This window comes from Ciconia boyciana, chromosome 23 (genome assembly GCF_034638445.1).
Source record: "Ciconia boyciana chromosome 23, ASM3463844v1, whole genome shotgun sequence".
In the NCBI taxonomy this organism is placed as follows: Eukaryota; Metazoa; Chordata; class Aves; order Ciconiiformes; family Ciconiidae; genus Ciconia; species Ciconia boyciana.
In genome coordinates, this window is record NC_132956.1 from 4,289,461 (window position 1) to 4,312,479 (window position 23,019).

A 23,019-nucleotide genomic window follows, 5' to 3' on the forward strand; every position below is an offset into this window, starting at 1 on the left:
TGCAATGCAGCACAGTTCTTGGCTCAGTTTGTAGGCAACCAGTTGCAGAAACTGAACTAATTGCAGACTCTTGGGATTTGTTCATAAGAGAATGAGTGCATTCCCCCTTCTTGTTATTGAGCATCAAGTGCCTGATGAGAGAGGGATTTGGGGACAAGACAATGCGAAGATATCTAGCACAAAATGATTAGCCAGAATGTACTGTTAATAAGCTGCTTATTCATATAATTGGAAATTATTTGCAGCAAGGGTGTCACTACAGTCTTTGTGCACTGCTCTGATGGAGCGAGGCAGCTAGGTACCGGCCCAGGGGAGACCACTGTGAGCACATCTGCTGGCAGTGGTGAGGCAGAGGAATTTACTGCCATTATACTTCTTTACTGTCACTGCCTTGAAGGGCAGAGAAGGGCACAGGGATTTCAAGGGGAGGCAGAAGGGAATCTGCCAAGCCCCACTGCCTAGGGGCGTGCTTCCCAGCATGGCAAGCACAAGGTGTCTGCAGAGCAGAGTGGAAGGACAGTCGTTCTCCAGCATCCTCACAACAGCTAGAACGAGAGTAAGGCCAACAAAGCACGGAGTCAAGACAAATAAGACCTGCCACTGCTTGTGCTTCCCAAAGCAGCTATTTGAGGTAGAGCCAGCTGTGGAAGAGCCATAAGTGAGTCCATCCCAGAGCTGTGACAGCCATCGCTAAGGGGAGACTTTGGTTGTGGCTATGATGCACACATTGTGGCTTGATGATTGAACTGGAGATTTCCACAGGTGGCTTTGCTCACCTTGAGGAGACCTGGCTTTGTCCTGATTTCCAGGAGGCAGAGTTCCTTGGGGAGGCCAAGGGAAAGGAGGGGAAAAGCTACAGAAGCCTTTCCCCATTCCCTCTGTTAGCTCTGCCCAGCGGGTGCACAAATACATGGATGTGGCATTGCACCATCCCATGTCTTTCTCCTTCCCTCACCTCCACTGTGGTTGAACCCAGGCCTGCAAAGCATCCAGGTTCAGAATCAGCCACGTGGAAGTTTATGTGCCTCTAAAAACGGAAACATTTCTCCATTTTTCTGAAGCCAAGGGCTGGCTGATCTTAATGATGTTGCTAGTGGGAGCATCAAGAGGTCCTTCAGGGACAACACTGAAAGCGTAGCAAGATGGTGAAGTGTGGCTTCTGTTGATGCAAGGGGAGAAGAAAACAGCTTCTCCTTGAATTCTGCCTAATGTATCTGTGTCTTCGGAACTGGCCAAGCTCTGTTGATATGGACAATTTGATTATTTAAGTATGAATGTGGTTGTAGAACAGCAGTGAAGGATTTCTGTGCCAAGCCAAGTGGTAAGCCGCTAAGCTCAGCCACTTCCTCCAGCAGTACCAGTGTGGGATAGGAGGGTACAGAGAGAAGACATCTACTAATCCTCTGATCTGCCTTCAGTGTTGCCCTTTTTCTTGGCTCCAAGACAGGCATGGAGCCAAGATTCCTCCTGCTTCTGCTCTTCTGTTTTTCAGGTAAGAGAAGAGGTGAGGCAGTACAAAAGGCAAGGGGAGCTCAGGTACAGCATTTCTTTTGCATTTGTCTAAGGTCCTGTAAGATGCATGACATTCCAGCATTAGGAAAGGAATTTTCTGAAAGTTTCTACCACCAAAGCAAGTTTCTTTTCAGATGGAGAGATCCTTTGCACTGCTACAAAAGGAGATGGGCCAGCTCCAGTTCCTGTTATCTGGAGATTCTGGCTTCTCCAGGGCCATAAGCCAAGTTACTCTGGGCACGGTTTCCTCTTCAAAAACAGGTATAAGTGTGTCATGCAAACAACACGTCCCCTAGCACTGCCTGGCCCAGCTCCACCACTCCCTGAAAGGACCATGTGGTCACTGGCTCAAGGGACAACCGTCCTGGCAGCGATTCCTTCTCTGCATGTGCAATATTTAATAGAAATCACAGCTACTTAAGGACAGGCTAAATCTGTGTGAATCAAGATAGGAAGGCCTTCAAGCATTTGTTTCATGTCTGTTAAATGTCTCTTAGGAGTTGATTATTAAGATGCAGAATCCTGGGTACTGGGGCACACCAGACTAAGCGGACAGAGCACTGCACCTTTGATGCAGCACAAAAAGCAACTCTGAAGGGAAGGATCCCTCTGAAAACCTCTGTCAAGGAAAAGGAGAGTCTTTGGGAAGCAGCAAGGAAGCAAATGTACATAAAAGAGTTGCTAATAATTTTAGAACTGGGATCATCCAAATGACAGCAGTGTAATACTGTCAGCAGCCCCCAGGAATGACTAGCACAGATTTACTATCACACATGACTGACATAGTCTTCTGTTTCCTTACCAAACCTTTTATATCCTTAGCCTTTTGAAGCCTCCGCAGAGCCAGCTCAGGCCTGTTAACTATTCCATAGAGGGAATATAATTCCATATATATTTGTGCTCACTGTACCTCTAGACACAAAGCTTGAATAGGTATGAAAAGATCTGTCCCTGAGCACAGTACCAAGCTGTAACCAAAGCTGGAGAATCTTCTCATCTTTTGACAACCAGTTTCCTGCCTGATCCCTCCCTTTCTCTCAAATACACACACTGAACCCACCAGCCATCACAAGAACATGTGCAGAAGTACAGTGGAGCCGGCACCAAGCCACACAGCACAATTTCTTCATTTTTTAAGGGACTGTTTCTGACTCATGCTGAAACAGGACAGACTAAAACCAAGGAATCCCCCAACGCTACAACACAAAGAACAGTTTCCACACCAGATCTTCCAGACAGTCAGCAATCTTTGGTTGAGGAAAACTACTTTAATGCAAATTTGTGATTTTTAACACAAAATATATTTGCTTTCTGTGAAAGATCCAATTTTTTACTTAAATTTGTGTTATCCTTTACAATACAGTAGAAGATGAAGTTGGAATAAGGAAAAGACCCCATTTTCCTATTAGCAATGCAGAAGAATGCTGAAATACAACAGTCCTTCTCTTCTCTTTCAGTGGAGAGAGCTAAGTACTGGAAATTTTGAAAATATGGCTAAGTCTGTCCTCCCTATATGGCACATCACAGCCTCTTGAACAGGGAAATGTTCCTAAGCCAGCACTGAAACAACAGCATTCCCTCTGCCAGCCTGACACTTCATCCTCTTGCACAACTTGTGGCACTGCACAGGGCATGGATGGACACGTGCCACAAGAAACACTGCAGAACTGGCTTCTGCAAATGCTCTGCTGCCTGCTCTCTTACAGTCCTTTTCACCACCCTTGTTCTGTCTTATTTACTGCAAGGTTTGTACTGATAAACAGGCAGACAGCACAAAAATAATGGCTATAAAAACTATGCATGTAACCATGAAACCTGGGGGAAACATTTGAATGTTCCCCCGACTCCCCTTCTCCCTAACCTTTTGTTACCTTATTGCTAGATCACACACTCCTCAGACCAAGAATTCAAACAAAATTCTATTAAAATTTGTTACATTAGTCTCCTTTTTTTCCATTTCTGTGAAAAAAGGGAAAGTTACTTTAAGGCTTACCTCAATTTTACGTTCTTTCAAATGTTTTTGCAAGAGGCTTCCCCCCCAACCACAACCTGAGATAAGGCAGCCTAAGAACTTACTCAGCAACTCCTAGCTTGCTAGCTTCTTCCACGAAGTCTGAAAAAGAGGATGACTTCCTCTACCAAAGGTTTTATACTGACTCATTTGATAATGGGCTGAGGCTGCTCAGCTGTGAACACTGGTGAGTTTCTCCCAGCTCTGCCGTGATGGTGGTAACAGGAAAGGAGAGATATATTATAACTTAAAGTTGCTAAATCCAGCAGCTTCTTCCTGTCAGAACTTGAGACACTGTGGGAAAATAAGTTGTTATGGGAGAGGCAGAGAGAGCAGGCGGTGTGTGAAATATGCAGGACTGAGGTCCCAGCTGAGGCCAGGGTCTGGATTTCACCTGTGAAGACTTTACCCCATAGTGGGTATGTCATTCATGGAAGATGTGTCATCATGGCTCTTAGCTGGGATTTATACTGTGGCTCTTATGTTCTGCAGTGATGCAATACCACTCTGCTATGGAGCTGAAGAGTCTCTCTGTTGTATGTCCCTATAACGTCCGGAACTACAACACTACAAGGAAAGCCTGGTGCTGAAGGAAAGATAAAGATAAATTTGGTATCTTGGTCAGCACCGATTACCACCTATCAGCATATCAAAACAAGGTTCGTTCTGAGAGAAGCGCTATACTTGATGACACCCAGAAGGGCACAATCACTGTCACAACGCAGAAGCTGCAAGTTGAAGACTCAGGAGTGTACTGGTGTGCACACTGTACATGTTCTCATTTTTCCCAAATAATTGAGATTAAGCTGTTTCCCAGAGTGAGTATTTCTTTTTAAGGAAAATGTGGGGCATTTTGTAGATTTCTGCCTCACTTTCTCTGCTTACCTTTTCAGTGTTTTGTATTACCTTCTCCCAGGTTACTGAGGAATAGCCATAGTAGGTCAGACCAAAGGTCTCCAACACTGGCTGAAGCAGATAATTAGGAAGGAGTATAAAAACAGAGAAGCACATAGAAACAGCTCTCCAGAATACTCTCCCAGCCTTCACTGATTTTCTGGAGAGGATATTTTTGTTATAATAGCAATGCCTAAATTCTTTTTTCTCTTTAATTAATTTACTAATTCTGCTGACACATAAAAACTTTTGGTATATGAACATCCTGTGGCGGTGAACTCCACACTCAATGCATGCGTGGAGAACTTGCTTTTCTCCTTGTCTCCTAACTGGTGATGTCCTTATAACAGTGAATTATTGCTCCTGTTCTCTCTCCCCCTGCTATTCCTGACTTTATAGACTTTTGTAATATCGCTGCTATCATTTCCTTTCCAGGCAAAAAGTTGTTTTAGTAATTTCTTGTACATAAGATGCCTCATCTTTCTGTGTCTTGGCTGTTTTTCTCTGATCCCCAACTCAGATGACGAATTCAGAGCAAAGACTCCTGATGTTTCTGTTACAATAAGCTTTGCTTTGTTTGGGGACGTGATTATATTATTCTAAAATTTATTCAGAAGGACAGAATATTTTGGATATTTATTTTTTATTCAGCATCCCAGTTCAATTTGACTCTCCTGTAGCTAAAATGCCTGTGAATTGGATTACAATATTGTGCTTATTCTAATTGTGGGAAACGGATGTAATTGGACATTTTGTCTGGACCTCACTAACCAGTTTGACCTTTTCCAGAAACCAAGGATATGTAGCTAGGGAGACGCAGTCTCTCTGCTGAGTGCCCATACAACATGCAAGATTACAAGGCTGTATGGAAAGCCTGGTGCTAAAAGACAATCGGGAAAGCGTGCTGTCTTGGTCAGTAGAGAGAAGACGAGCAATCAGAATGAGAGTAACACTCAGGAAGATGCACCGTAAATGATGACAGACAGAGGGGAGTCCTCAGCATCACCACAGAGAAGCTCACAGTACAAGACACTGGGGAGTACTAGTGTGCTTTTAATGATGACTTTCACCTCTTCCAAATAAAGGAAATTAAGCTGGCTGTTTTCATAGGTGAGTGTCTCTTTTTTTTTTTAAATTGGAGAAACTCCTTTCTCTTAATTTTCCTGGCAGTAGAACTCACTTCCCAGGCTTGCTGCCCCACCTGCTCCACCCATTCTCTGCTCTCTGTACTCTGCAGTTCATTTTACCTAAAATGAACTTAAAATCTTACTGTACTTAAAATCACTTCAGTTGTGCCTGTGGAGATAATTACTGTGTAAGGTGCAAAAGCCAAATGGTTCTGGTTTCGTTTCTCCAGCCGGGCACTCTGGAGGTAGGCACCACGAGGGCTCTGTGCATGGCAGAGCACAGGGCACAAGGGGACTGGCTGGGGTGGTGGAGATCGAGGACCACAAATGGCACAGCCTGTGGGAGCGTCCATGCAGACGCAGCCCTGGACGCATTGCCACCCTGGCTTTGAGGAGACTTTCCAGCAACGGACTGGGCAGAGGGCATCTTGGGAGCCCAGAGAGAAGGGCTAGGCCAGGGCAAAGATCCTGCTCCATCTCCATGGCTCAGGACAGCCAAAGGAGTGCCCCGGTGCCACTGGCGTGAGGACAGAGTGTGACAACGGCCAGGCGAGAGCAGCAAAGGGTCTTTGCCATCAGGTCGGGCCAAGCTCTGCTCTCAGCCACTTCCCCAAATGCACCCTGAAATTATCTTAATACCAGTCTTGTTGCAAAACGTGGTGAAGGATTTCCGTGGGAAAGCAAGACCTCAGGCACTTCCTCCAGCAGCGTCACTGTGATGCGGGAGGGCTCACAAAGCAGACATTTTGAACGGGACACGTTGGGCAGCCCCCAGCAATGCCCCTTCCCTGGGCTTGAGGACGGCCATGGAGCTGAGAGTCCTCCTCCTGCTGCCGCTCTGCTTCCCAGGTAAGAGAAGGGCTGGGCATGCCTCAGGCTTCCCACGCACCCAGGAGGAGTGGGACACCCTTCCCCACCTCCCGCTGCCTGTGGAGCTCCACAGTGGCGGGGAATCCAACACCGGCCGCACTCTGAGCTGGGCAACTCGTGGCACAGATGGGAAGGGAAGGGGCAGCCCCAGTTCCCACCACCGCACATCTGGCTCCTCCAGGCTCTCAGGCCAAACCAGCCTGGGAGCAGAGAGCTGCGGCCTCCAAAGCAGCCCCAGCGCCTCCCCGAGTCGGCATTTCCCATCAAACTGCCCGGCCCCGCTCGGCTCCTCCAACTGCAGTCCTGGGTCAGGACAGAGCTGTCCGGGGCACCCGCCTGCCTCCCCTGCCGTCCCAGCAGAAAGCACAAAGCTTTCAGCATGTGGCAGGTTGGGGAATCGAGGCAGGACAGTCGCCAGCTCCCTGTTTCCCTCCCCAAAGGCTTGTTTGTCTCTCAGTGCCTGACCCATGTGGGGCTGCGTGTGCTGAGCGCTCTGCACTGTCTGTCTGGCACAGACGTGCCCTAGGCAGAGCTGCCCCTAGATGGGCCTCGCTGCTCTCCCCGCTCTCTTCCTCTCCCCCAGCAACCACTGTCTTTCCACCAGCTCTGCACCGGGATCTCTCAGGGCCAATGGATAAACCCTTCAGAGCAGGGACTGCCTACGTGGGGGTGCCTGGACAGCCCGCACCCAGCACAGCCTCGCGCCCCTGAGTCGCTGGGCATCCTCGGAGAATGCGGCACGGAGGAGCTGCAGGCTGCTGGGGGCAAGCTCCGGCCCAGCCACAGGTTGAGCATTTCATCCCCAGCACACACACTGCCCTTGCTCCTTCCCCTGTCCCATCCCCACATCCCGTACAGATGGCCGCCCGGCTCCTGAGGGGTGGCCGAGCCCCACCACTGCCATCCACTGCGTGGGGAGAGGCTGGTCTCCATTTTGCCTGTGGGAAGGGGCAGTAACAAGAGGGTGGGCTGCTGGGGCAGCTCCAAACACTGCGCCACGCACGGCTCCATTTAGGGTTCAAGGTCCAACACCTCTAGCGCCCGCCCGTCTGTGGGTTTTAAATCAAAGATACTGGGGTTTAAATCACAGTTGTGGTCCCAGCTCAAAGCTCAGCGCTGCCCACCAGAAATCAACCTTCCCATTTCCAAGCAGGTGAATTTAGCAGGGAGAATGGATCTCGGTTTTCAGAGCTCCTCCAGCCACAAGTGCCTGCCCATGGAGGAAGGTCGGGGATAGAGTTTGCCTGTGTCCATTGGGAGGTTGTGAGCAGCCCTGCATCAGCTCCCCTCTCCCTCACCACAGCTGATATTTACAGGTCTCCAAGCCCAAGCACCTGATGCTGAGGAGAGCCGACCAGAAGGAAGCACTCTGTATATCCAGTGTCCTTACACAGCATACACTTACGACTGGCCGCAGAAAGCCTGGTGCCGCCTGAGAGATGGAAGATGGGACCCCTTGGTGGAGACGACCTACCAGACGCAATACCCATACACAAGCTGGGCCAGAAAGGGGAGAGTTAGCATAGAGGACGACCCCATGAATATGACCGTGTCCATCACCATGACTAACCTCCAGGCAGAGGACTCAGGCACATACTCCTGTGCTTACTATTCCTACAATCAATGGTATCTTCCACTAAAGACGATCTCCCTGAATGTTTTCAAGGGTGAGTACCTTGCTCCCCACACAAACCCAAGACTTGTCAGAAAACAACATCATTCCTTCCCCTGCTCCGTCCCCGCTCTCCCACACAGCCAAGCGGCTGCCCCAACCTCCACAGACCCCCATCCTCCGCAGCCTTGCTCCCCACCTTCCCTGCTCACACAAGCACCGTGTGAAGGAGCCCCACAGACCCGGCTGGCCCTGCGGGCTCTCGTCTCTCTCTTGTCCTGCCCTACCTCACCCCTGCCCTGACTGACGGGCCGTCCATGAGGGAGTTGCCCCAGGCAGAGTTTGGCCCAGGTGCCCAGCTCAGGCCGGGGGGCAGATGCCCCTGGGCCCACCGCTTGCAGCTCAGTGACCACATGTGCTGTTTTGCAGAGCTGCACAAGAACGAGTTGGACAGTCTCTCTGTGCAGTGCAAATACAGCGCCATGGTGCGCAGCACAGGTGAAAAAGTCTGGTGTCGAAGACAAGGTCAGGACAAGTGTAAAGTTATAATGCGCAACAATTACCCTTCAACACGGCGTAACAGCAGAGCCCTGGAAGGCAGAGTCTCGATCCAGGATGACACCCAGAAAAGGACTGTCACCATCACCATGAAGAAGCTGCAGGCCCAGGACACCGGCGTGTACTGGTGTGCATTCCCCAGTTACCCTCGTTTCATCCGGATAATGGAGGTCAAGCTCTCTGTGTCCAAGAGTGAGTACCTGCTGGCAGCCCAGTGTGGCTGTTGGCAGATTTCAGCCCCACCTCCCCTGCTTGTTCTCCCTCCCGTCCTGCACCACACCACCGAGGAGGCCAGCGCTGCAGCTGCACAGCTGACACCCATGTCTCTCTGCCTGCCTCTCTCTGGCAGACACACTGGTGGCTGCCCCTTGGGCCTGTGGAGCCAAAGCTCAGGCCTGGCCCTTCACACTCTGTCTGCTCCCAGCAGAGACCCAGAGGAGCTTCCCGTGCGCTCCCACAAATGGGGCCATTCTTATCAACTGCTTTGCACAGGGCGGATCCAGGGGCTCCAGGAGCAGCTTCCCCAGCTCAGCACTCGGCTGGCCCCCGCTGGGCGCTGCTGGAGACCTCCCCCCTGCCAGGCATTGCCCTTGCTCTGGCCCTGCAGCTGCCACCCCTCCCTGGTCCTTGCCTCCCAGACCCTACGGGCTGAGCGCCTGTGAGCATGCGGTCCCTGGGGAACCAGAGGAAGGGGACAGGACCCCACCCAATTTGTGAGTCACCTCTGCACGAGTAATCTGCGTCCAATCCCCTTCTGCTCTACCTCCATGTCTGGAGGTAGAAGGAGATCCAGGGAGCATTCAGCCCACGGCATGTATTCCAGTGGTGGGGAAGGGGTGCCATTGTGCCTGCTTTGGGATCTCACCAAACATGCCTGGTGTTTTCCAGGGACCCAACAGTACACAGCCGAGGAGTCAGGCAATGTCTCTGTCCAGTGTCGGTACAGCGCCCCAGACTATGGGGCTGTGAGCAAAGCCTGGTGCAAAGAGGGAGCTAGCAAAGAATGTACCGTACTGGTCAACACGGATTTGAAGCCCTCAGGGTACCTCGGGACGCCCCAGCAAGGCAGAGTCACGATCCAGGACGACACCCAGCAGGGGACTGTCACCATCACCATGCAGCAGCTGCAGGCACAGGACTCCGGCGTGTACTGGTGTGCGCTAAATGAGCGCCCTCATCTTCTCCGAATAACGGAGGTTACGCTCAGTGTTTCTGAGGGTGAGTACTGACCTGTAAGGAAACGTGCTTGTCGGTAGATGCCAGAGTTGCTTTCTACTCTCTCCCTCTAGCCTCTGCACTGCCCAGCTCACACCACCTCCCGCATTACATCTGGATGTGTTTCCCTGCCCAAACCCTACACCATTGTACCTTCTCACAGCAAGCGTGCTACGGAATAGCAACAGGGATCAGAACTGAACCACATGCATGTGCTGTATTGCTTCTCTTTTATGTGAGAGCAGCTTCAGTCGTTTTCACAGAGGTGTTTCTGTCACTCATCCTCATGATAGCAGTTCTGCCCCTTTAGAGCAACTCATCCCTTGGCTTTCAAAGACTCTTAAGACCTTCACATTTGGTTGCCAAGGGGACAACCTTTACACCCATATTTTAAAGACCTGTGACTTCTAGGTTTTCTTCCAGCATGATGTTTTAACACTAAGTGGTAACACTTAGGCACCTGATTGTGGCAGACCAGCACCACGCTGCAGCCTGTCTGTCTGGAGTTTGGCAGAGCAGCACTGAAGGGATATGGCAATCCAGAAGATGAGAGGGGACGGCAAAGTTCTCTAGGAGAAAATCCTAACACATGGGCCCGAATGCAGTCTCTAAGCGAGCAGGCTCCTGCACGAACAACCTCCCCTGGGGCACAGAAACAGTCCTGGAAGCAATTCTTACAGCCGAGTCCTTCACAGACAATGCTCTTCGCTCAGTTTTCACAAGCCTCTGTCTGCTTAAGCACAGAGTCGTGAAGTACTTCCTTGCTACCTGAAGATCTCTGCCATAGAGCATATCTGCTTGCACTTGCAGCACTTCCTTCTGCCATGCATTGGGGTGGGTACACACAAAGTGGGGCTGCTGTTGAGCTCCTTGCCCCTCCCTCCCACGTTTTGATCCTTAACGTTGCTTTGCCTGCTGCCAGCAACTCTTGATGACACAGGTTACAGCCTGGGCAGCTTGTCTGTGCTGGGTGTCACAGCGGGAGTGGATTTATATCCGTGTAGCAATGGCAGGGAAGCTTAGGTGGTAAATGCAAAGCAGCGCAGTAGTGATTATTCTTCCCTTCATGTCCGTGATTGCAGTATCGGCTGGAACAGCTTTGTCAGGTACTGCAGGCACAAGTCAATCAACCCCTTCTGACAACACCCCAGCACCAAGGTAAGGCCTAGAGAAAGCCTCTGAGCTTGAACACAGACAACAGTTACTAATGTCTCGTTTCCCCTGTACTTAAAATCACTTCAGTCGTGCCTGTAGAGACATTACTGTCAATACACCACCTCAGCAGTGGCACACTTGACTGGCCCTTCTGTTTTGCTTTGTCTCCTGTCACTGACAAAGGTCAATCTTTTCTCTGAATGCATTTTACTTGTGGAAGAAAAGATGTTTGGTGTTTCATCTGCTTCTCCAATAATTCCCTCTAACTCCACTGAAACAACTATCAGTAATGAGGAAGAAATAAAACAAAACAGGTGAGCTGTCCCTTGCTGCCAGGTGAAAGGGGCAGCACAGGGCAGTCTGAACACTAGAGGCTAGAAAAGGGCAGGTTGTGTCTTCTCTTTCCCTAGGTGACAAAAGAATCCCCTTCCTTTATCAGCAAACAAGAGGGAATTTGCTAATCTACTTTATCTCACAGATGCAAAACTACTTGAGAAAAGTCCTTCACCAAAAAGCAACTAAGAAGCTGTGATGTTATGGGGCAAAGAAAAAACATTTCTCAGACTAGAAAGTACAAGCAGAAAATAATAGAAAAACTGTGATTTCACCACCCATGGCAAAAGCAATGCACACGGCTGCAAAGATCCTGTCCCAGAAATATCGCCAGATGGAGGATATGGCTGGGTATCTTTGTACCTCCTCCTAAGATTAAAACAAAGGAGAAAAAAACAAAACAAAGAATTTGAAATGTAATAAATTCAAACCGGAAAAAGAAAAATCTCTTGATCCTTACTGGGAACCTAGGCCTCTGAAACAGGAGGATCTGTAGCTCTTTTGCTTTATTTATGGCATAGCTAACATCTTCTTCCATCCTCCTTGCATCATGATATGATGGAGCAATGAGTCTTCATACATCTTACCTTCTGTGTAAAAATCTCCGCGTTCTTTCCATTTCTCTGCCTTCTTCATTGATAGTAACTGTTAAATTTGCTCCTTTCAGGAGTTTTCTATGTGGGGAAGAAATCTCAAAAGCAATCTGCAGTATCCAACTCCCCACGGTTTGGAGAGCTAAGTCTTTCATAATGCTAAACTGACATTTGTAGCATTATGCTTGGGACAGATCTGCCTTCCTTTTTAAACTCCTTTGAGTCTCCCTTAAATACTAATTCCTCCTGGATTCCCCTTACGGATGAAGAAAGCACTCACATTCTATGAAATCTTTACCCTTCTTGGGGAACCCCTCCATCTCTCTGGATCAATTCTGCTGTTCTTGTGGGGTTTTTTATTTGTTTTGGTTTGGGGTTTTTGTGTATTTTTTTCTTTTCTTCTAGGTTGCAGATCATCCTTCGGCTTGTCATTGGTATCGTGACCAGCAAGATCCTGGCAATAGTGATCCTAGTGTTCCTCATTGGAAGGAGGAAGAGGAACTCCACAGTGAAGGCATCTAGATAATGGTAAACAGCAAAATCACAGTGCAAAAGAACAAGTCATCTCCAGAAGGGGAACCTGCCTGGTGGGGATGCAAGTCATGTGAGCTTTCAGCCAAAACCAGAGCACGTCCCTGCTCACCAAAGCTTTTCCACTGGGGCAAGCTCATGGAATTGAATCCCGTTCAGAGAAGCAATGAAATAGAGTAAGACAGGACACAGACACCAACAGACACACTGAGACGCTGCCCTTGAGCACAAAAGGAAGAGAGGGGTGAAGAGGCTTGGGGAAAAAAAATGCTATATAGAGACAGGTTTCCCCTCTTTTTCCCTATGTCTCTTGAATTTCTCAAAAGCAGCTCCTCCCACCACACCACCCTTGGCTGGTAGGGCTGACACATCGCATCACTTTCTACCCTGATGTAGTTTAAATCCCACACAGTCTAAAAGCAGCAGGGTATTAGCTTCTCCCCCTCTGTTGCTCAGCACCAACCATGCTGGTGTGAACTTCCCTCCTGATACTACTCAGAAAGAAACATTTTGCTTAAGAGAAGAACCCTGTCCCACAGCCTAAATACCTCCAAAGATATAAAGCCTCCCTTTCACAAGGCTCAGGGGGCAGTCTGTATGACCAGTCAATCTGTCCCCGGTTCCTGGAAGTTCCTATAGTTCTGCAAGGCACAGTAAGTATCTACCCCCATCAGGAAACATTAGCCTTCTTTTCCCCTCGCTGGACTGAAGTATGAACACATCCAGGCTAACAGACATTTTATGCAAGACTTTTCCCTCTTCCCGGCCAGGGCAGGAGATACCAGGAGAGGAGAAAGTTCTGAGAAGAGCTCATGTGACACCCTGTGCAAAAGCAGCTCTATGCCCCAGGTTGAAGAAGACTTTTCCAGCAAGCCAGAGCACAAGCTACCACCTGCTGCCACCTTGCCAGCCTCACCTGAGACCAGCCCTTAAATATCTTCCTGCATGTAATACAGCAAAGTCAAAAGGGACTTTGAGAGAGGGAAAAAACAGCTTCCTCTTGCCTCAATTAATGCTCTCTTTCCTCCTCCTCTTCCTACTCTTCCCATCTCCAGCCCAGCCAGCAGCCTCACCTCCTCATCTCCTTTTGATCAGCAGAGGAGAGAGGCAGGCTGGGAGGAGGCCATGGGCACCATCCACTGCTGGGAGCTGCCCTCCCGGCCTGCCTGGGCTCTGCCACCAGCACTCCTGTATTGCCAGGTCCCACCTGGGAGCTGCCCCACTAGTGAAACAGAGCAAGGCCTCACCCCGGAGCAGCCACACTTCCCACAGAGATCAGCACACCCTGTCGGCTTCCTCACGGGCCCCTGGACCAGGGCTCTGCAAGGCTGCCCCACGGTAAATAAAATGCGCAAAAGCCAAATGGTTCTGGTTTCGTTTCTCCAGCCGGGCACTCTGGAGGTAGGCACCACGAGGGCTCTGTGCATGGCAGAGCACAGGGCACAAGGGGACTGGCTGGGGTGGTGGAGATCGAGGACCACAAATGGCACAGCCTGTGGGAGCATCCATGCAGACGCAGCCCTGGACGCATTGCCACCCTGGCTTTGAGGAGACTTTCCAGCAACGGACTGGGCAGAGGGCATCTTGGGAGCCCAGAGAGAAGGGCTAGGCCAGGGCAAAGATCCTGCTCCATCTCCATGGCTCAGGACAGCCAAAGGAGTGCCCCGGTGCCACTGGCGTGAGGACAGAGTGTGACAACGGCCAGGCGAGAGCAGCAAAGGATCTTTGCCATCAGGTCGGGCCAAGCTCTGCTCTCAGCCACTTCCCCAAATGCACCCTGAAATTATCTTAATACCAGTCTTGTTGCAAAACGTGGTGAAGGATTTCCGTGGGAAAGCAAGACCTCAGGCACTTCCTCCAGCAGCGTCACTGTGATGCGGGAGGGCTCACAAAGCAGACATTTTGAACGGGACACGTTGGGCAGCCCCCAGCAATGCCCCTTCCCTGGGCTTGAGGACGGCCATGGAGCTGAGAGTCCTCCTCCTGCTGCCGCTCTGCTTCCCAGGTAAGAGAAGGGCTGGGCATGCCTCAGGCTTCCCACGCACCCAGGAGGAGTGGGACACCCTTCCCCACCTCCCGCTGCCTGTGGAGCTCCACAGTGGCGGGGAATCCAACACCGGCCGCACTCTGAGCTGGGCAACTCGTGGCACAGATGGGAAGGGAAGGGGCAGCCCCAGTTCCCACCACCGCACATCTGGCTCCTCCAGGCTCTCAGGCCAAACCAGCCTGGGAGCAGAGAGCTGCGGCCTCCAAAGCAGCCCCAGCGCCTCCCCGAGTCGGCATTTCCCATCAAACTGCCCGGCCCCGCTCGGCTCCTCCAACTGCAGTCCTGGGTCAGGACAGAGCTGTCCGGGGGCACCCGCCTGCCTCCCCTGCCGTCCCAGCAGAAAGCACAAAGCTTTCAGCATGTGGCAGGTTGGGGAATCGAGGCAGGACAGTCGCCAGCTCCCTGTTTCCCTCCCCAAAGGCTTGTTTGTCTCTCAGTGCCTGACCCATGTGGGGCTGCGTGTGCTGAGCGCTCTGCACTGTCTGTCTGGCACAGACGTGCCCTAGGCAGAGCTGCCCCTAGATGGGCCTCGCTGCTCTCCCCGCTCTCTTCCTCTCCCCCAGCAACCACTGTCTTTCCACCAGCTCTGCACCGGGATCTCTCAGGGCCAATGGATAAACCCTTCAGAGCAGGGACTGCCTACGTGGGGGTGCCTGGACAGCCCCGCACCCAGCACAGCCTCGCGCCCCTGAGTCGCTGGGCATCCTCGGAGAATGCGGCACGGAGGAGCTGCAGGCTGCTGGGGGCAAGCTCCGGCCCAGCCACAGGTTGAGCATTTCATCCCCAGCACACACACTGCCCTTGCTCCTTCCCCCTGTCCCATCCCCACATCCCGTACAGATGGCCGCCCGGCTCCTGAGGGGTGGCCGAGCCCCACCACTGCCATCCACTGCGTGGGGAGAGGCTGGTCTCCATTTTGCCTGTGGGAAGGGGCAGTAACAAGAGGGTGGGCTGCTGGGGCAGCTCCAAACACTGCGCCACGCACGGCTCCATTTAGGGTTCAAGGTCCAACACCTCTAGCGCCCGCCCGTCTGTGGGTTTTAAATCAAAGATACTGGGGTTTAAATCACAGTTGTGGTCCCAGCTCAAAGCTCAGCGCTGCCCACCAGAAATCAACCTTCCCATTTCCAAGCAGGTGAATTTAGCAGGGAGAATGGATCTCGGTTTTCAGAGCTCCTCCAGCCACAAGTGCCTGCCCATGGAGGAAGGTCGGGGATAGAGTTTGCCTGTGTCCATTGGGAGGTTGTGAGCAGCCCTGCATCAGCTCCCCTCTCCCTCACCACAGCTGATATTTACAGGTCTCCAAGCCCAAGCACCTGATGCTGAGGAGAGCCGACCAGAAGGAAGCACTCTGTATATCCAGTGTCCTTACACAGCATACACTTACGACTGGCCGCAGAAAGCCTGGTGCCGCCTGAGAGATGGAAGATGGGACCCCTTGGTGGAGACGACCTACCAGACGCAATACCCATACACAAGCTGGGCCAGAAAGGGGAGAGTTAGCATAGAGGACGACCCCATGAATATGACCGTGTCCATCACCATGACTAACCTCCAGGCAGAGGACTCAGGCACATACTCCTGTGCTTACTATTCCTACAATCAATGGTATCTTCCACTAAAGACGATCTCCCTGAATGTTTTCAAGGGTGAGTACCTTGCTCCCCACACAAACCCAAGACTTGTCAGAAAACAACATCATTCCTTCCCCTGCTCCGTCCCCGCTCTCCCACACAGCCAAGCGGCTGCCCCCAACCTCCACAGACCCCCATCCTCCGCAGCCTTGCTCCCCACCTTCCCTGCTCACACAAGCACCGTGTGAAGGAGCCCCACAGACCCGGCTGGCCCTGCGGGCTCTCGTCTCTCTCTTGTCCTGCCCTACCTCACCCCTGCCCTGACTGACGGGCCGTCCATGAGGGAGTTGCCCCAGGCAGAGTTTGGCCCAGGTGCCCAGCTCAGGCCGGGGGGCAGATGCCCCTGGGCCCACCGCTTGCAGCTCAGTGACCACATGTGCTGTTTTGCAGAGCTGCACAAGAACGAGTTGGACAGTCTCTCTGTGCAGTGCAAATACAGCGCCATGGTGCGCAGCACAGGTGAAAAAGTCTGGTGTCGAAGACAAGGTCAGGACAAGTGTAAAGTTATAATGCGCAACAATTACCCTTCAACACGGCGTAACAGCAGAGCCCTGGAAGGCAGAGTCTCGATCCAGGATGACACCCAGAAAAGGACTGTCACCATCACCATGAAGAAGCTGCAGGCCCAGGACACCGGCGTGTACTGGTGTGCATTCCCCAGTTACCCTCGTTTCATCCGGATAATGGAGGTCAAGCTCTCTGTGTCCAAGAGTGAGTACCTGCTGGCAGCCCAGTGTGGCTGTTGGCAGATTTCAGCCCCACCTCCCCTGCTTGTTCTCCCTCCCGTCCTGCACCACACCACCGAGGAGGCCAGCGCTGCAGCTGCACAGCTGACACCCATGTCTCTCTGCCTGCCTCTCTCTGGCAGACACACTGGTGGCTGCCCCTTGGGCCTGTGGAGCCAAAGCTCAGGCCTGGCCCTTCACACTCTGTCTGCTCCCAGCAGAGACCCAGAGGAGCTTCCCGTGCGCTCCCACAAATGGGGCCATTCTTATCAACTGCTTTGCACAGGGCGGATCCAGGGGCTCCAGGAGCAGCTTCCCCAGCTCAGCACTCGGCTGGCCCCCGCTGGGCGCTGCTGGAGACCTCCCCCCTGCCAGGCATTGCCCTTGCTCTGGCCCTGCAGCTGCCACCCCTCCCTGGTCCTTGCCTCCCAGACCCTACGGGCTGAGCGCCTGTGAGCATGCGGTCCCTGGGGAACCAGAGGAAGGGGACAGGACCCCACCCAATTTGTGAGTCACCTCTGCACGAGTAATCTGCGTCCAATCCCCTTCTGCTCTACCTCCATGTCTGGAGGTAGAAGGAGATCCAGGGAGCATTCAGCCCACGGCATGTATTCCAGTGGTGGGGAAGGGGTGCCATTGTGCCTGCTTTGGGATCTCACCAAACATGCCTGGTGTTTTCCAGGGACCCAACAGTACACAGCCGAGGAGTCAGGCAATGTCTCTGTCCAGTGTCGGTACAGCGCCCCAGACTATGGGGCTGTGAGCAAAGCCTGGTGCAAAGAGGGAGCTAGCAAAGAATGTACCGTACTGGTCAACACGGATTTGAAGCCCTCAGGGTACCTCGGGACGCCCCAGCAAGGCAGAGTCACGATCCAGGACGACACCCAGCAGGGGACTGTCACCATCACCATGCAGCAGCTGCAGGCACAGGACTCCGGCGTGTACTGGTGTGCGCTAAATGAGCGCCCTCATCTTCTCCGAATAACGGAGGTTACGCTCAGTGTTTCTGAGGGTGAGTACTGACCTGTAAGGAAACGTGCTTGTCGGTAGATGCCAGAGTTGCTTTCTACTCTCTCCCTCTAGCCTCTGCACTGCCCAGCTCACACCACCTCCCGCATTACATCTGGATGTGTTTCCCTGCCCAAACCCTACACCATTGTACCTTCTCACAGCAAGCGTGCTACGGAATAGCAACAGGGATCAGAACTGAACCACATGCATGTGCTGTATTGCTTCTCTTTTATGTGAGAGCAGCTTCAGTCGTTTTCACAGAGGTGTTTCTGTCACTCATCCTCATGATAGCAGTTCTGCCCCTTTAGAGCAACTCATCCCTTGGCTTTCAAAGACTCTTAAGACCTTCACATTTGGTTGCCAAGGGGACAACCTTTACACCCATATTTTAAAGACCTGTGACTTCTAGGTTTTCTTCCAGCATGATGTTTTAACACTAAGTGGTAACACTTAGGCACCTGATTGTGGCAGACCAGCACCACGCTGCAGCCTGTCTGTCTGGAGTTTGGCAGAGCAGCACTGAAGGGATATGGCAATCCAGAAGATGAGAGGGGACGGCAAAGTTCTCTAGGAGAAAATCCTAACACATGGGCCCGAATGCAGTCTCTAAGCGAGCAGGCTCCTGCACGAACAACCTCCCCTGGGGCACAGAAACAGTCCTGGAAGCAATTCTTACAGCCGAGTCCTTCACAGACAATGCTCTTCGCTCAGTTTTCACAAGCCTCTGTCTGCTTAAGCACAGAGTCGTGAAGTACTTCCTTGCTACCTGAAGATCTCTGCCATAGAGCATATCTGCTTGCACTTGCAGCACTTCCTTCTGCCATGCATTGGGGTGGGTACACACAAAGTGGGGCTGCTGTTGAGCTCCTTGCCCCTCCCTCCCACGTTTTGATCCTTAACGTTGCTTTGCCTGCTGCCAGCAACTCTTGATGACACAGGTTACAGCCTGGGCAGCTTGTCTGTGCTGGGTGTCACAGCGGGAGTGGATTTATATCCGTGTAGCAATGGCAGGGAAGCTTAGGTGGTAAATGCAAAGCAGCGCAGTAGTGATTATTCTTCCCTTCATGTCCGTGATTGCAGTATCGGCTGGAACAGCTTTGTCAGGTACTGCAGGCACAAGTCAATCAACCCCTTCTGACAACACCCCAGCACCAAGGTAAGGCCTAGAGAAAGCCTCTGAGCTTGAACACAGACAACAGTTACTAATGTCTCGTCCACAATATGCCCGTCTTCCTGGGGTAGACAGTCTCTGGGCATTGTGAAGACTCCTGCTTACAGAGGAATTAGATATGACAGGTGTCCTTACCAAAGGTGGCCTCTCCTCCTCCAGCTCCTGCCCAGAGTGTATTTCTTTACAAAGAAGCAGCAGATTGACAAAATCAAGTCACAGCTTTCTGGAATGTAGATGTCTATCTACTTTTTTATCCTTACCTCTTCGGGCTGTGCTCTTTGCAACAATAGAAACCCCCAGATTCTATCTCTAAGCCTTTCTGTCTCAACTTTGCTCACTATGTCCATGAATATTGAACAATGAAATAGTCCTTGGCTGCTCCTTTGTCCTTCTGTTTACCAGGCTGTTAAATGTAAAGGATTTTCTTCCCCTTTGGATATCTGCTGTCATCAACACTGCAGCAGCACCTAAGAGTACAATCATAGATCAGCTCCAGTGCGCCAGGTGCAGCAAAACACAGGAGGAAAAGGCAGTACCTGCTCCAGACAGCCTGGAATTGTGCTCTGAACTTTGAACAGTGGCTTGTTTTTAAAACCCGGAGAGTAGTTTAGGAAAAGCTCAGAAGGCACAGCCAGGTAGAAAAATCAAGATAGCATTGCTGCAGGAGAACCAGGCCCTCCTTCCAAGTGCATAAAAGCTAGTGCATAAAAGCTATTCCTGTCCCTTTTTTTGGTCACTGTTTGGTAATGGGCTCCGCCAGCATCATGCTGTGCTACCATCTAACACTGGTAACTCCTTTGCTCTCTTGACTTCAGCTTAAATGTAAATGCCTTCATCATACCCTCTGGGGTCCTGAGCATCCTGTTCATTCTGGCACTTATCAGCATGATAACACTGTGCATCAGGCGGCGCAAGCAGCTGAAGAGAAGAGGTATGTGGAGACTAGCGATGCCTCATGTTCTAGTCTGTACTAAACAGGGCCTTCTCTGGCCATCCCTTTTCCAATCCAGGTGAGCTTATTCCCAGCTCACAGTGCCCTGGAGAAGAGAAGGCAGGTGCAGCCTGGGAAGCCTCAAGGCAGGCTCCTTGCTGTGATCTCCTCTCACAATAAGTCAAACCCATGTTCCTCCAGACTCTGCACAGGACACCTCCTAACATGTTAGAGGAGAAGTAACCTGAGAGCCATGTGTTCACCAGATTCAGATTAGATGGGTCCCACTGGCACACCCATTGCTTCTGTCACTGGGCAATCCCACAACCTTCCCCAAAACTCCTGAAGCATAGGCAATGCCCAGGCATTTCATGGACTTCTCTACTTCTAAAACATCTGATTTTGGCTCATTCCAAAGGTACCAGCCAAGCAGAGGACACCTATGACAAATCAGAAGACATAGCACAGGTAAGGAAAATCATAGATTTCCCATACAGTACCTGAATCCCTTACCAATAGTCTGTGAGGAGCTGGCTGACCTATCTGATGAGGACCTTGGTGCTCGTTTTTGGTTGCGAGCAGGAGAGCAAATGGTATTTAATGTCACCAGAGAGAGGAATGTTCCCAGGTGGGGAGAGAGGGGGTAATTAATGTAAGGAAACACCAGCAGGAAAAAAACACAGTGGAGCAAATTCTAGTAATCTCTGAGAAATTATTCAAAGACTAGAAACCAAGGTTAGACAAGGTTGTAACCTGTATCAAGGAGAGGTGATGAAGGAAAGAGTTTTCTGTTCTTCCACCTCTGTCATGACCGAAGGTAAGTTTTTACGTGGCTTCTCCTTTCCTCCTGCGAAAATCTTGTTCTTTTGATAACAGCTGTGGCCTGGCACTGAATCATGCTAACAAGTGTTTTCAACTTTCTTTTCATAGTTTGACAGCACTGAAAGAATGGAAAGTCCCAAGGATGACAGCAAAGACCTAAAATATGTTACCCTGAACTTTAAATCCCAACTCAGCCCTGAGGATCCTCTCTACTGCAATGTTGAACCAAATCAGACTCACAGGAAACCCAAAGATGAAAATGTGGAATATGCTGTCGTTGCATTCAAGCAGTTACCAACAAATGACAAAGGATGAAGCACAGAATCCCAAAACAATCCAGAAATGGGAGAAAAGAACTGGAATACAGAGTGGGAATGGGGAGTAGAAGGTGTGTGGATGGACACTGGGGAAAGATCTAAGTTTTAGTTGCCATATTTATGTTGCCTATATGTTTTAAGACCTCCCTCCTATCAGAGGCCAGTAGAGAATTTTGCCACAAGTGTACAGATTCTCTTGGGTCAGACAGCAGTGCTGGGTAATTCTCAGGATCCCTTGCACATCTCCTTTCTTCAATTCCATTAAAATGCAGATTCTTTTGGAGAGGCAGGTGTGGAGGACTGACCTTTTGAAAAAGAGCAATATTCGCCTGGACATGGATGGGTTTGGTATTTCAACTGTGTTCACTGGTAGAAACTCTACCCCACTCCTAAGGGTTCAGCTCCTATGGCCAAGCAAACTCATTCCAGTGCTGCAGGGATAAAACTCTAACCTTGCTGTGACCAGGTTAATTTGCCATGTAATGGGTGGGGGATATGAGCACTGGATTATACGAATAAGCAGAACCAGCATCTACCTGAAGGCAAATAGCTTGAGGGGGTATTGCAACACAACGATATGCTGCGTTGCAAACTTTGCAAACTGAGGATTGTGCTGCATGAATCTGAGCACCAGAAGATCTTGTAGCTACAAAACAACAACGGTCCATATAAGTAATACGTACACTTTTTGAGACTTAGTGCAAATTTCCCTATAACCTAAATTTATCAGTCTGCTTAGGTAATAAGTAAGATGGTAAGAGGCTTTCAAACTAAAACTAAATGTTTAACTTTAGATCAAGAAATAGAGTGTGCACACTGGAGTTCGGGGGTAGGAGGGAAAGAAGGTGATGTCACTTCTGAATGCATGTACAAGTGTCCCTTTATGGAGTGCAGAGGGTTGTAGGATGGATTCAGTGCGGCTGCTGTGGCTTACACTACCAAGAGCCTCCAACACTGTACCCTCTAGACAACTCAATTATTTCCAAGCTTGAGGGCTGAATTTGCTTTCAGGGTCATCCACAGCCACAGCATATTTATGCACTCTTTGAGGCCTGTACATTGAAAACAGAATGAAGCAGCAGCTGAAATCTGAAGTTACAGGCATGGCTTCCCATGTGTAGCTTGTGCAGACTGCCCCATCCTTTCACCACCTCCTAATCAAAGGCCCTTACCTTGTTCAACAACTTCTGGCTGGCCTGCTGTCTTACACCCTCTGTTCGCCAAGGACACACAAACTGGCTGCTTAACTCAAGGCAGTGTGGAAGCAAGACAAGCAGGGAGAACCAAAAATGGGTATTTCTAGAGAAAGGAAAGAAGGGAACAAGATGTGGTATTGCACTAGAGGAGTGGACAGGGCACTGTTTTTGAACAGAATTTGCCTTGCTGTGCTAACTGCAAGGACGAGCCTTGAGACAGACATGAGGAAGATCTGTAGCACAGAGCAAGAAACTGGTAGGCTGTGCAAAGAAGTTGCAGGAAGTATGACACAGACCACAGAGGAAGAAGTATGAGCATAAGAGAGCTGGTCTAACAGAAGGGACACAATGGTAATTAAGAGTGGATTATTTACAGATGTAAATGTCCAAGTAAGTCAGACATACAATGTAGTTACAGACCTCCAGTGCAGCTATGATGCAGGTTGGCAATTTCCAAGAGCTGCCACAGGAACACTAGACTGGCTGGTGGGACCTCATCAAACCCTGCTATCCTGAATAATCACACCATAAACTACCAAACACGTTTTTCCAATGCACTTGGTCTCTCTCTCGCCTTCATTGTTATGAGGCATCTTTGCATCTCTTCAGGAATCACTATCCAGCTAGTCTCAGATGTAGCTCGGTTCTTTTGCAGCACTGTGCTGTACTTTAAACAGCTCTCCCAGACTATTCACCAGTGCAGCTGGTTCTTTGTAAGTTCTTTGTAAGACCAATACAAACCAGCATGCCTTCT

General features: G+C 50.6%; 2 protein-coding genes across 4 annotated transcripts; both read left to right on the forward strand.

The window, feature by feature from the left end:
• Nucleotides 1-6,273: 6,273 nt before the first annotated feature.
• Nucleotides 6,274-13,758, forward strand: LOC140643336 (polymeric immunoglobulin receptor-like). 2 transcript variants are annotated; one of them, XM_072844957.1, is made up of 7 exons: nt 6,274-6,393; nt 7,731-8,081; nt 8,456-8,776; nt 9,473-9,802; nt 10,882-10,957; nt 12,286-12,408; nt 13,182-13,758. In XM_072844957.1, exons 1-6 carry the CDS (start codon nt 6,351-6,353, stop codon nt 12,404-12,406), a joined length of 1,242 nt encoding a protein of 413 aa, XP_072701058.1. In that variant the 5' UTR covers nt 6,274-6,350; the 3' UTR covers nt 12,407-12,408; nt 13,182-13,758. The 2 variants fall into 2 exon arrangements, with proteins under 2 accessions (XP_072701058.1, XP_072701059.1); XM_072844958.1 differs by having other exon boundaries at nt 13,187-13,758.
• A 538-nt stretch (nt 13,759-14,296) lies between these two features.
• Nucleotides 14,297-21,447, forward strand: LOC140643335 (polymeric immunoglobulin receptor-like). Of its 2 annotated transcripts, XM_072844955.1 has the most exons (9): nt 14,315-14,416; nt 15,043-15,225; nt 15,757-16,107; nt 16,483-16,803; nt 17,500-17,829; nt 18,909-18,984; nt 19,815-19,930; nt 20,349-20,398; nt 20,861-21,447. In XM_072844955.1, the coding sequence occupies exons 1-9, from the start codon at nt 14,374-14,376 to the stop codon at nt 21,065-21,067; spliced, it is 1,677 nt and encodes a 558-aa protein (XP_072701056.1). In that variant the 5' UTR covers nt 14,315-14,373; the 3' UTR covers nt 21,068-21,447. The 2 variants fall into 2 exon arrangements, with proteins under 2 accessions (XP_072701057.1, XP_072701056.1); XM_072844956.1 differs by lacking the exon at nt 15,043-15,225 and having other exon boundaries at nt 14,297-14,416; nt 20,861-21,445.
• The last annotated feature ends 1,572 nt before the right edge of the window (nt 21,448-23,019 follow it).

What these genes read in the sequence shown, in the direction of transcription:
- LOC140643335 (XM_072844955.1), top strand. Translation starts at nt 14,374, where the DNA reads ATGGAGCTGAGAGTCCTCCTCCTGCTGCCGCTCTGCTTCCCAG. An exon ending in CAAGCTCTCTGTGTCCAAGA is followed by an intron (nt 16,804 to 17,499) that starts GTGAGTACCTGC and finishes GGTGTTTTCCAG; the next exon opens with GGACCCAACAGTACACAGCC. An exon ending in TACGCTCAGTGTTTCTGAGG is followed by an intron (nt 17,830 to 18,908) that starts GTGAGTACTGAC and finishes CCGTGATTGCAG; the next exon opens with TATCGGCTGGAACAGCTTTG.
- LOC140643336 (XM_072844957.1), top strand. Translation starts at nt 6,351, where the DNA reads ATGGAGCTGAGAGTCCTCCTCCTGCTGCCGCTCTGCTTCCCAG. An exon ending in TACGCTCAGTGTTTCTGAGG is followed by an intron (nt 9,803 to 10,881) that starts GTGAGTACTGAC and finishes CCGTGATTGCAG; the next exon opens with TATCGGCTGGAACAGCTTTG. An exon ending in GACAACACCCCAGCACCAAG is followed by an intron (nt 10,958 to 12,285) that starts GTAAGGCCTAGA and finishes CTTTTCTTCTAG; the next exon opens with GTTGCAGATCATCCTTCGGC.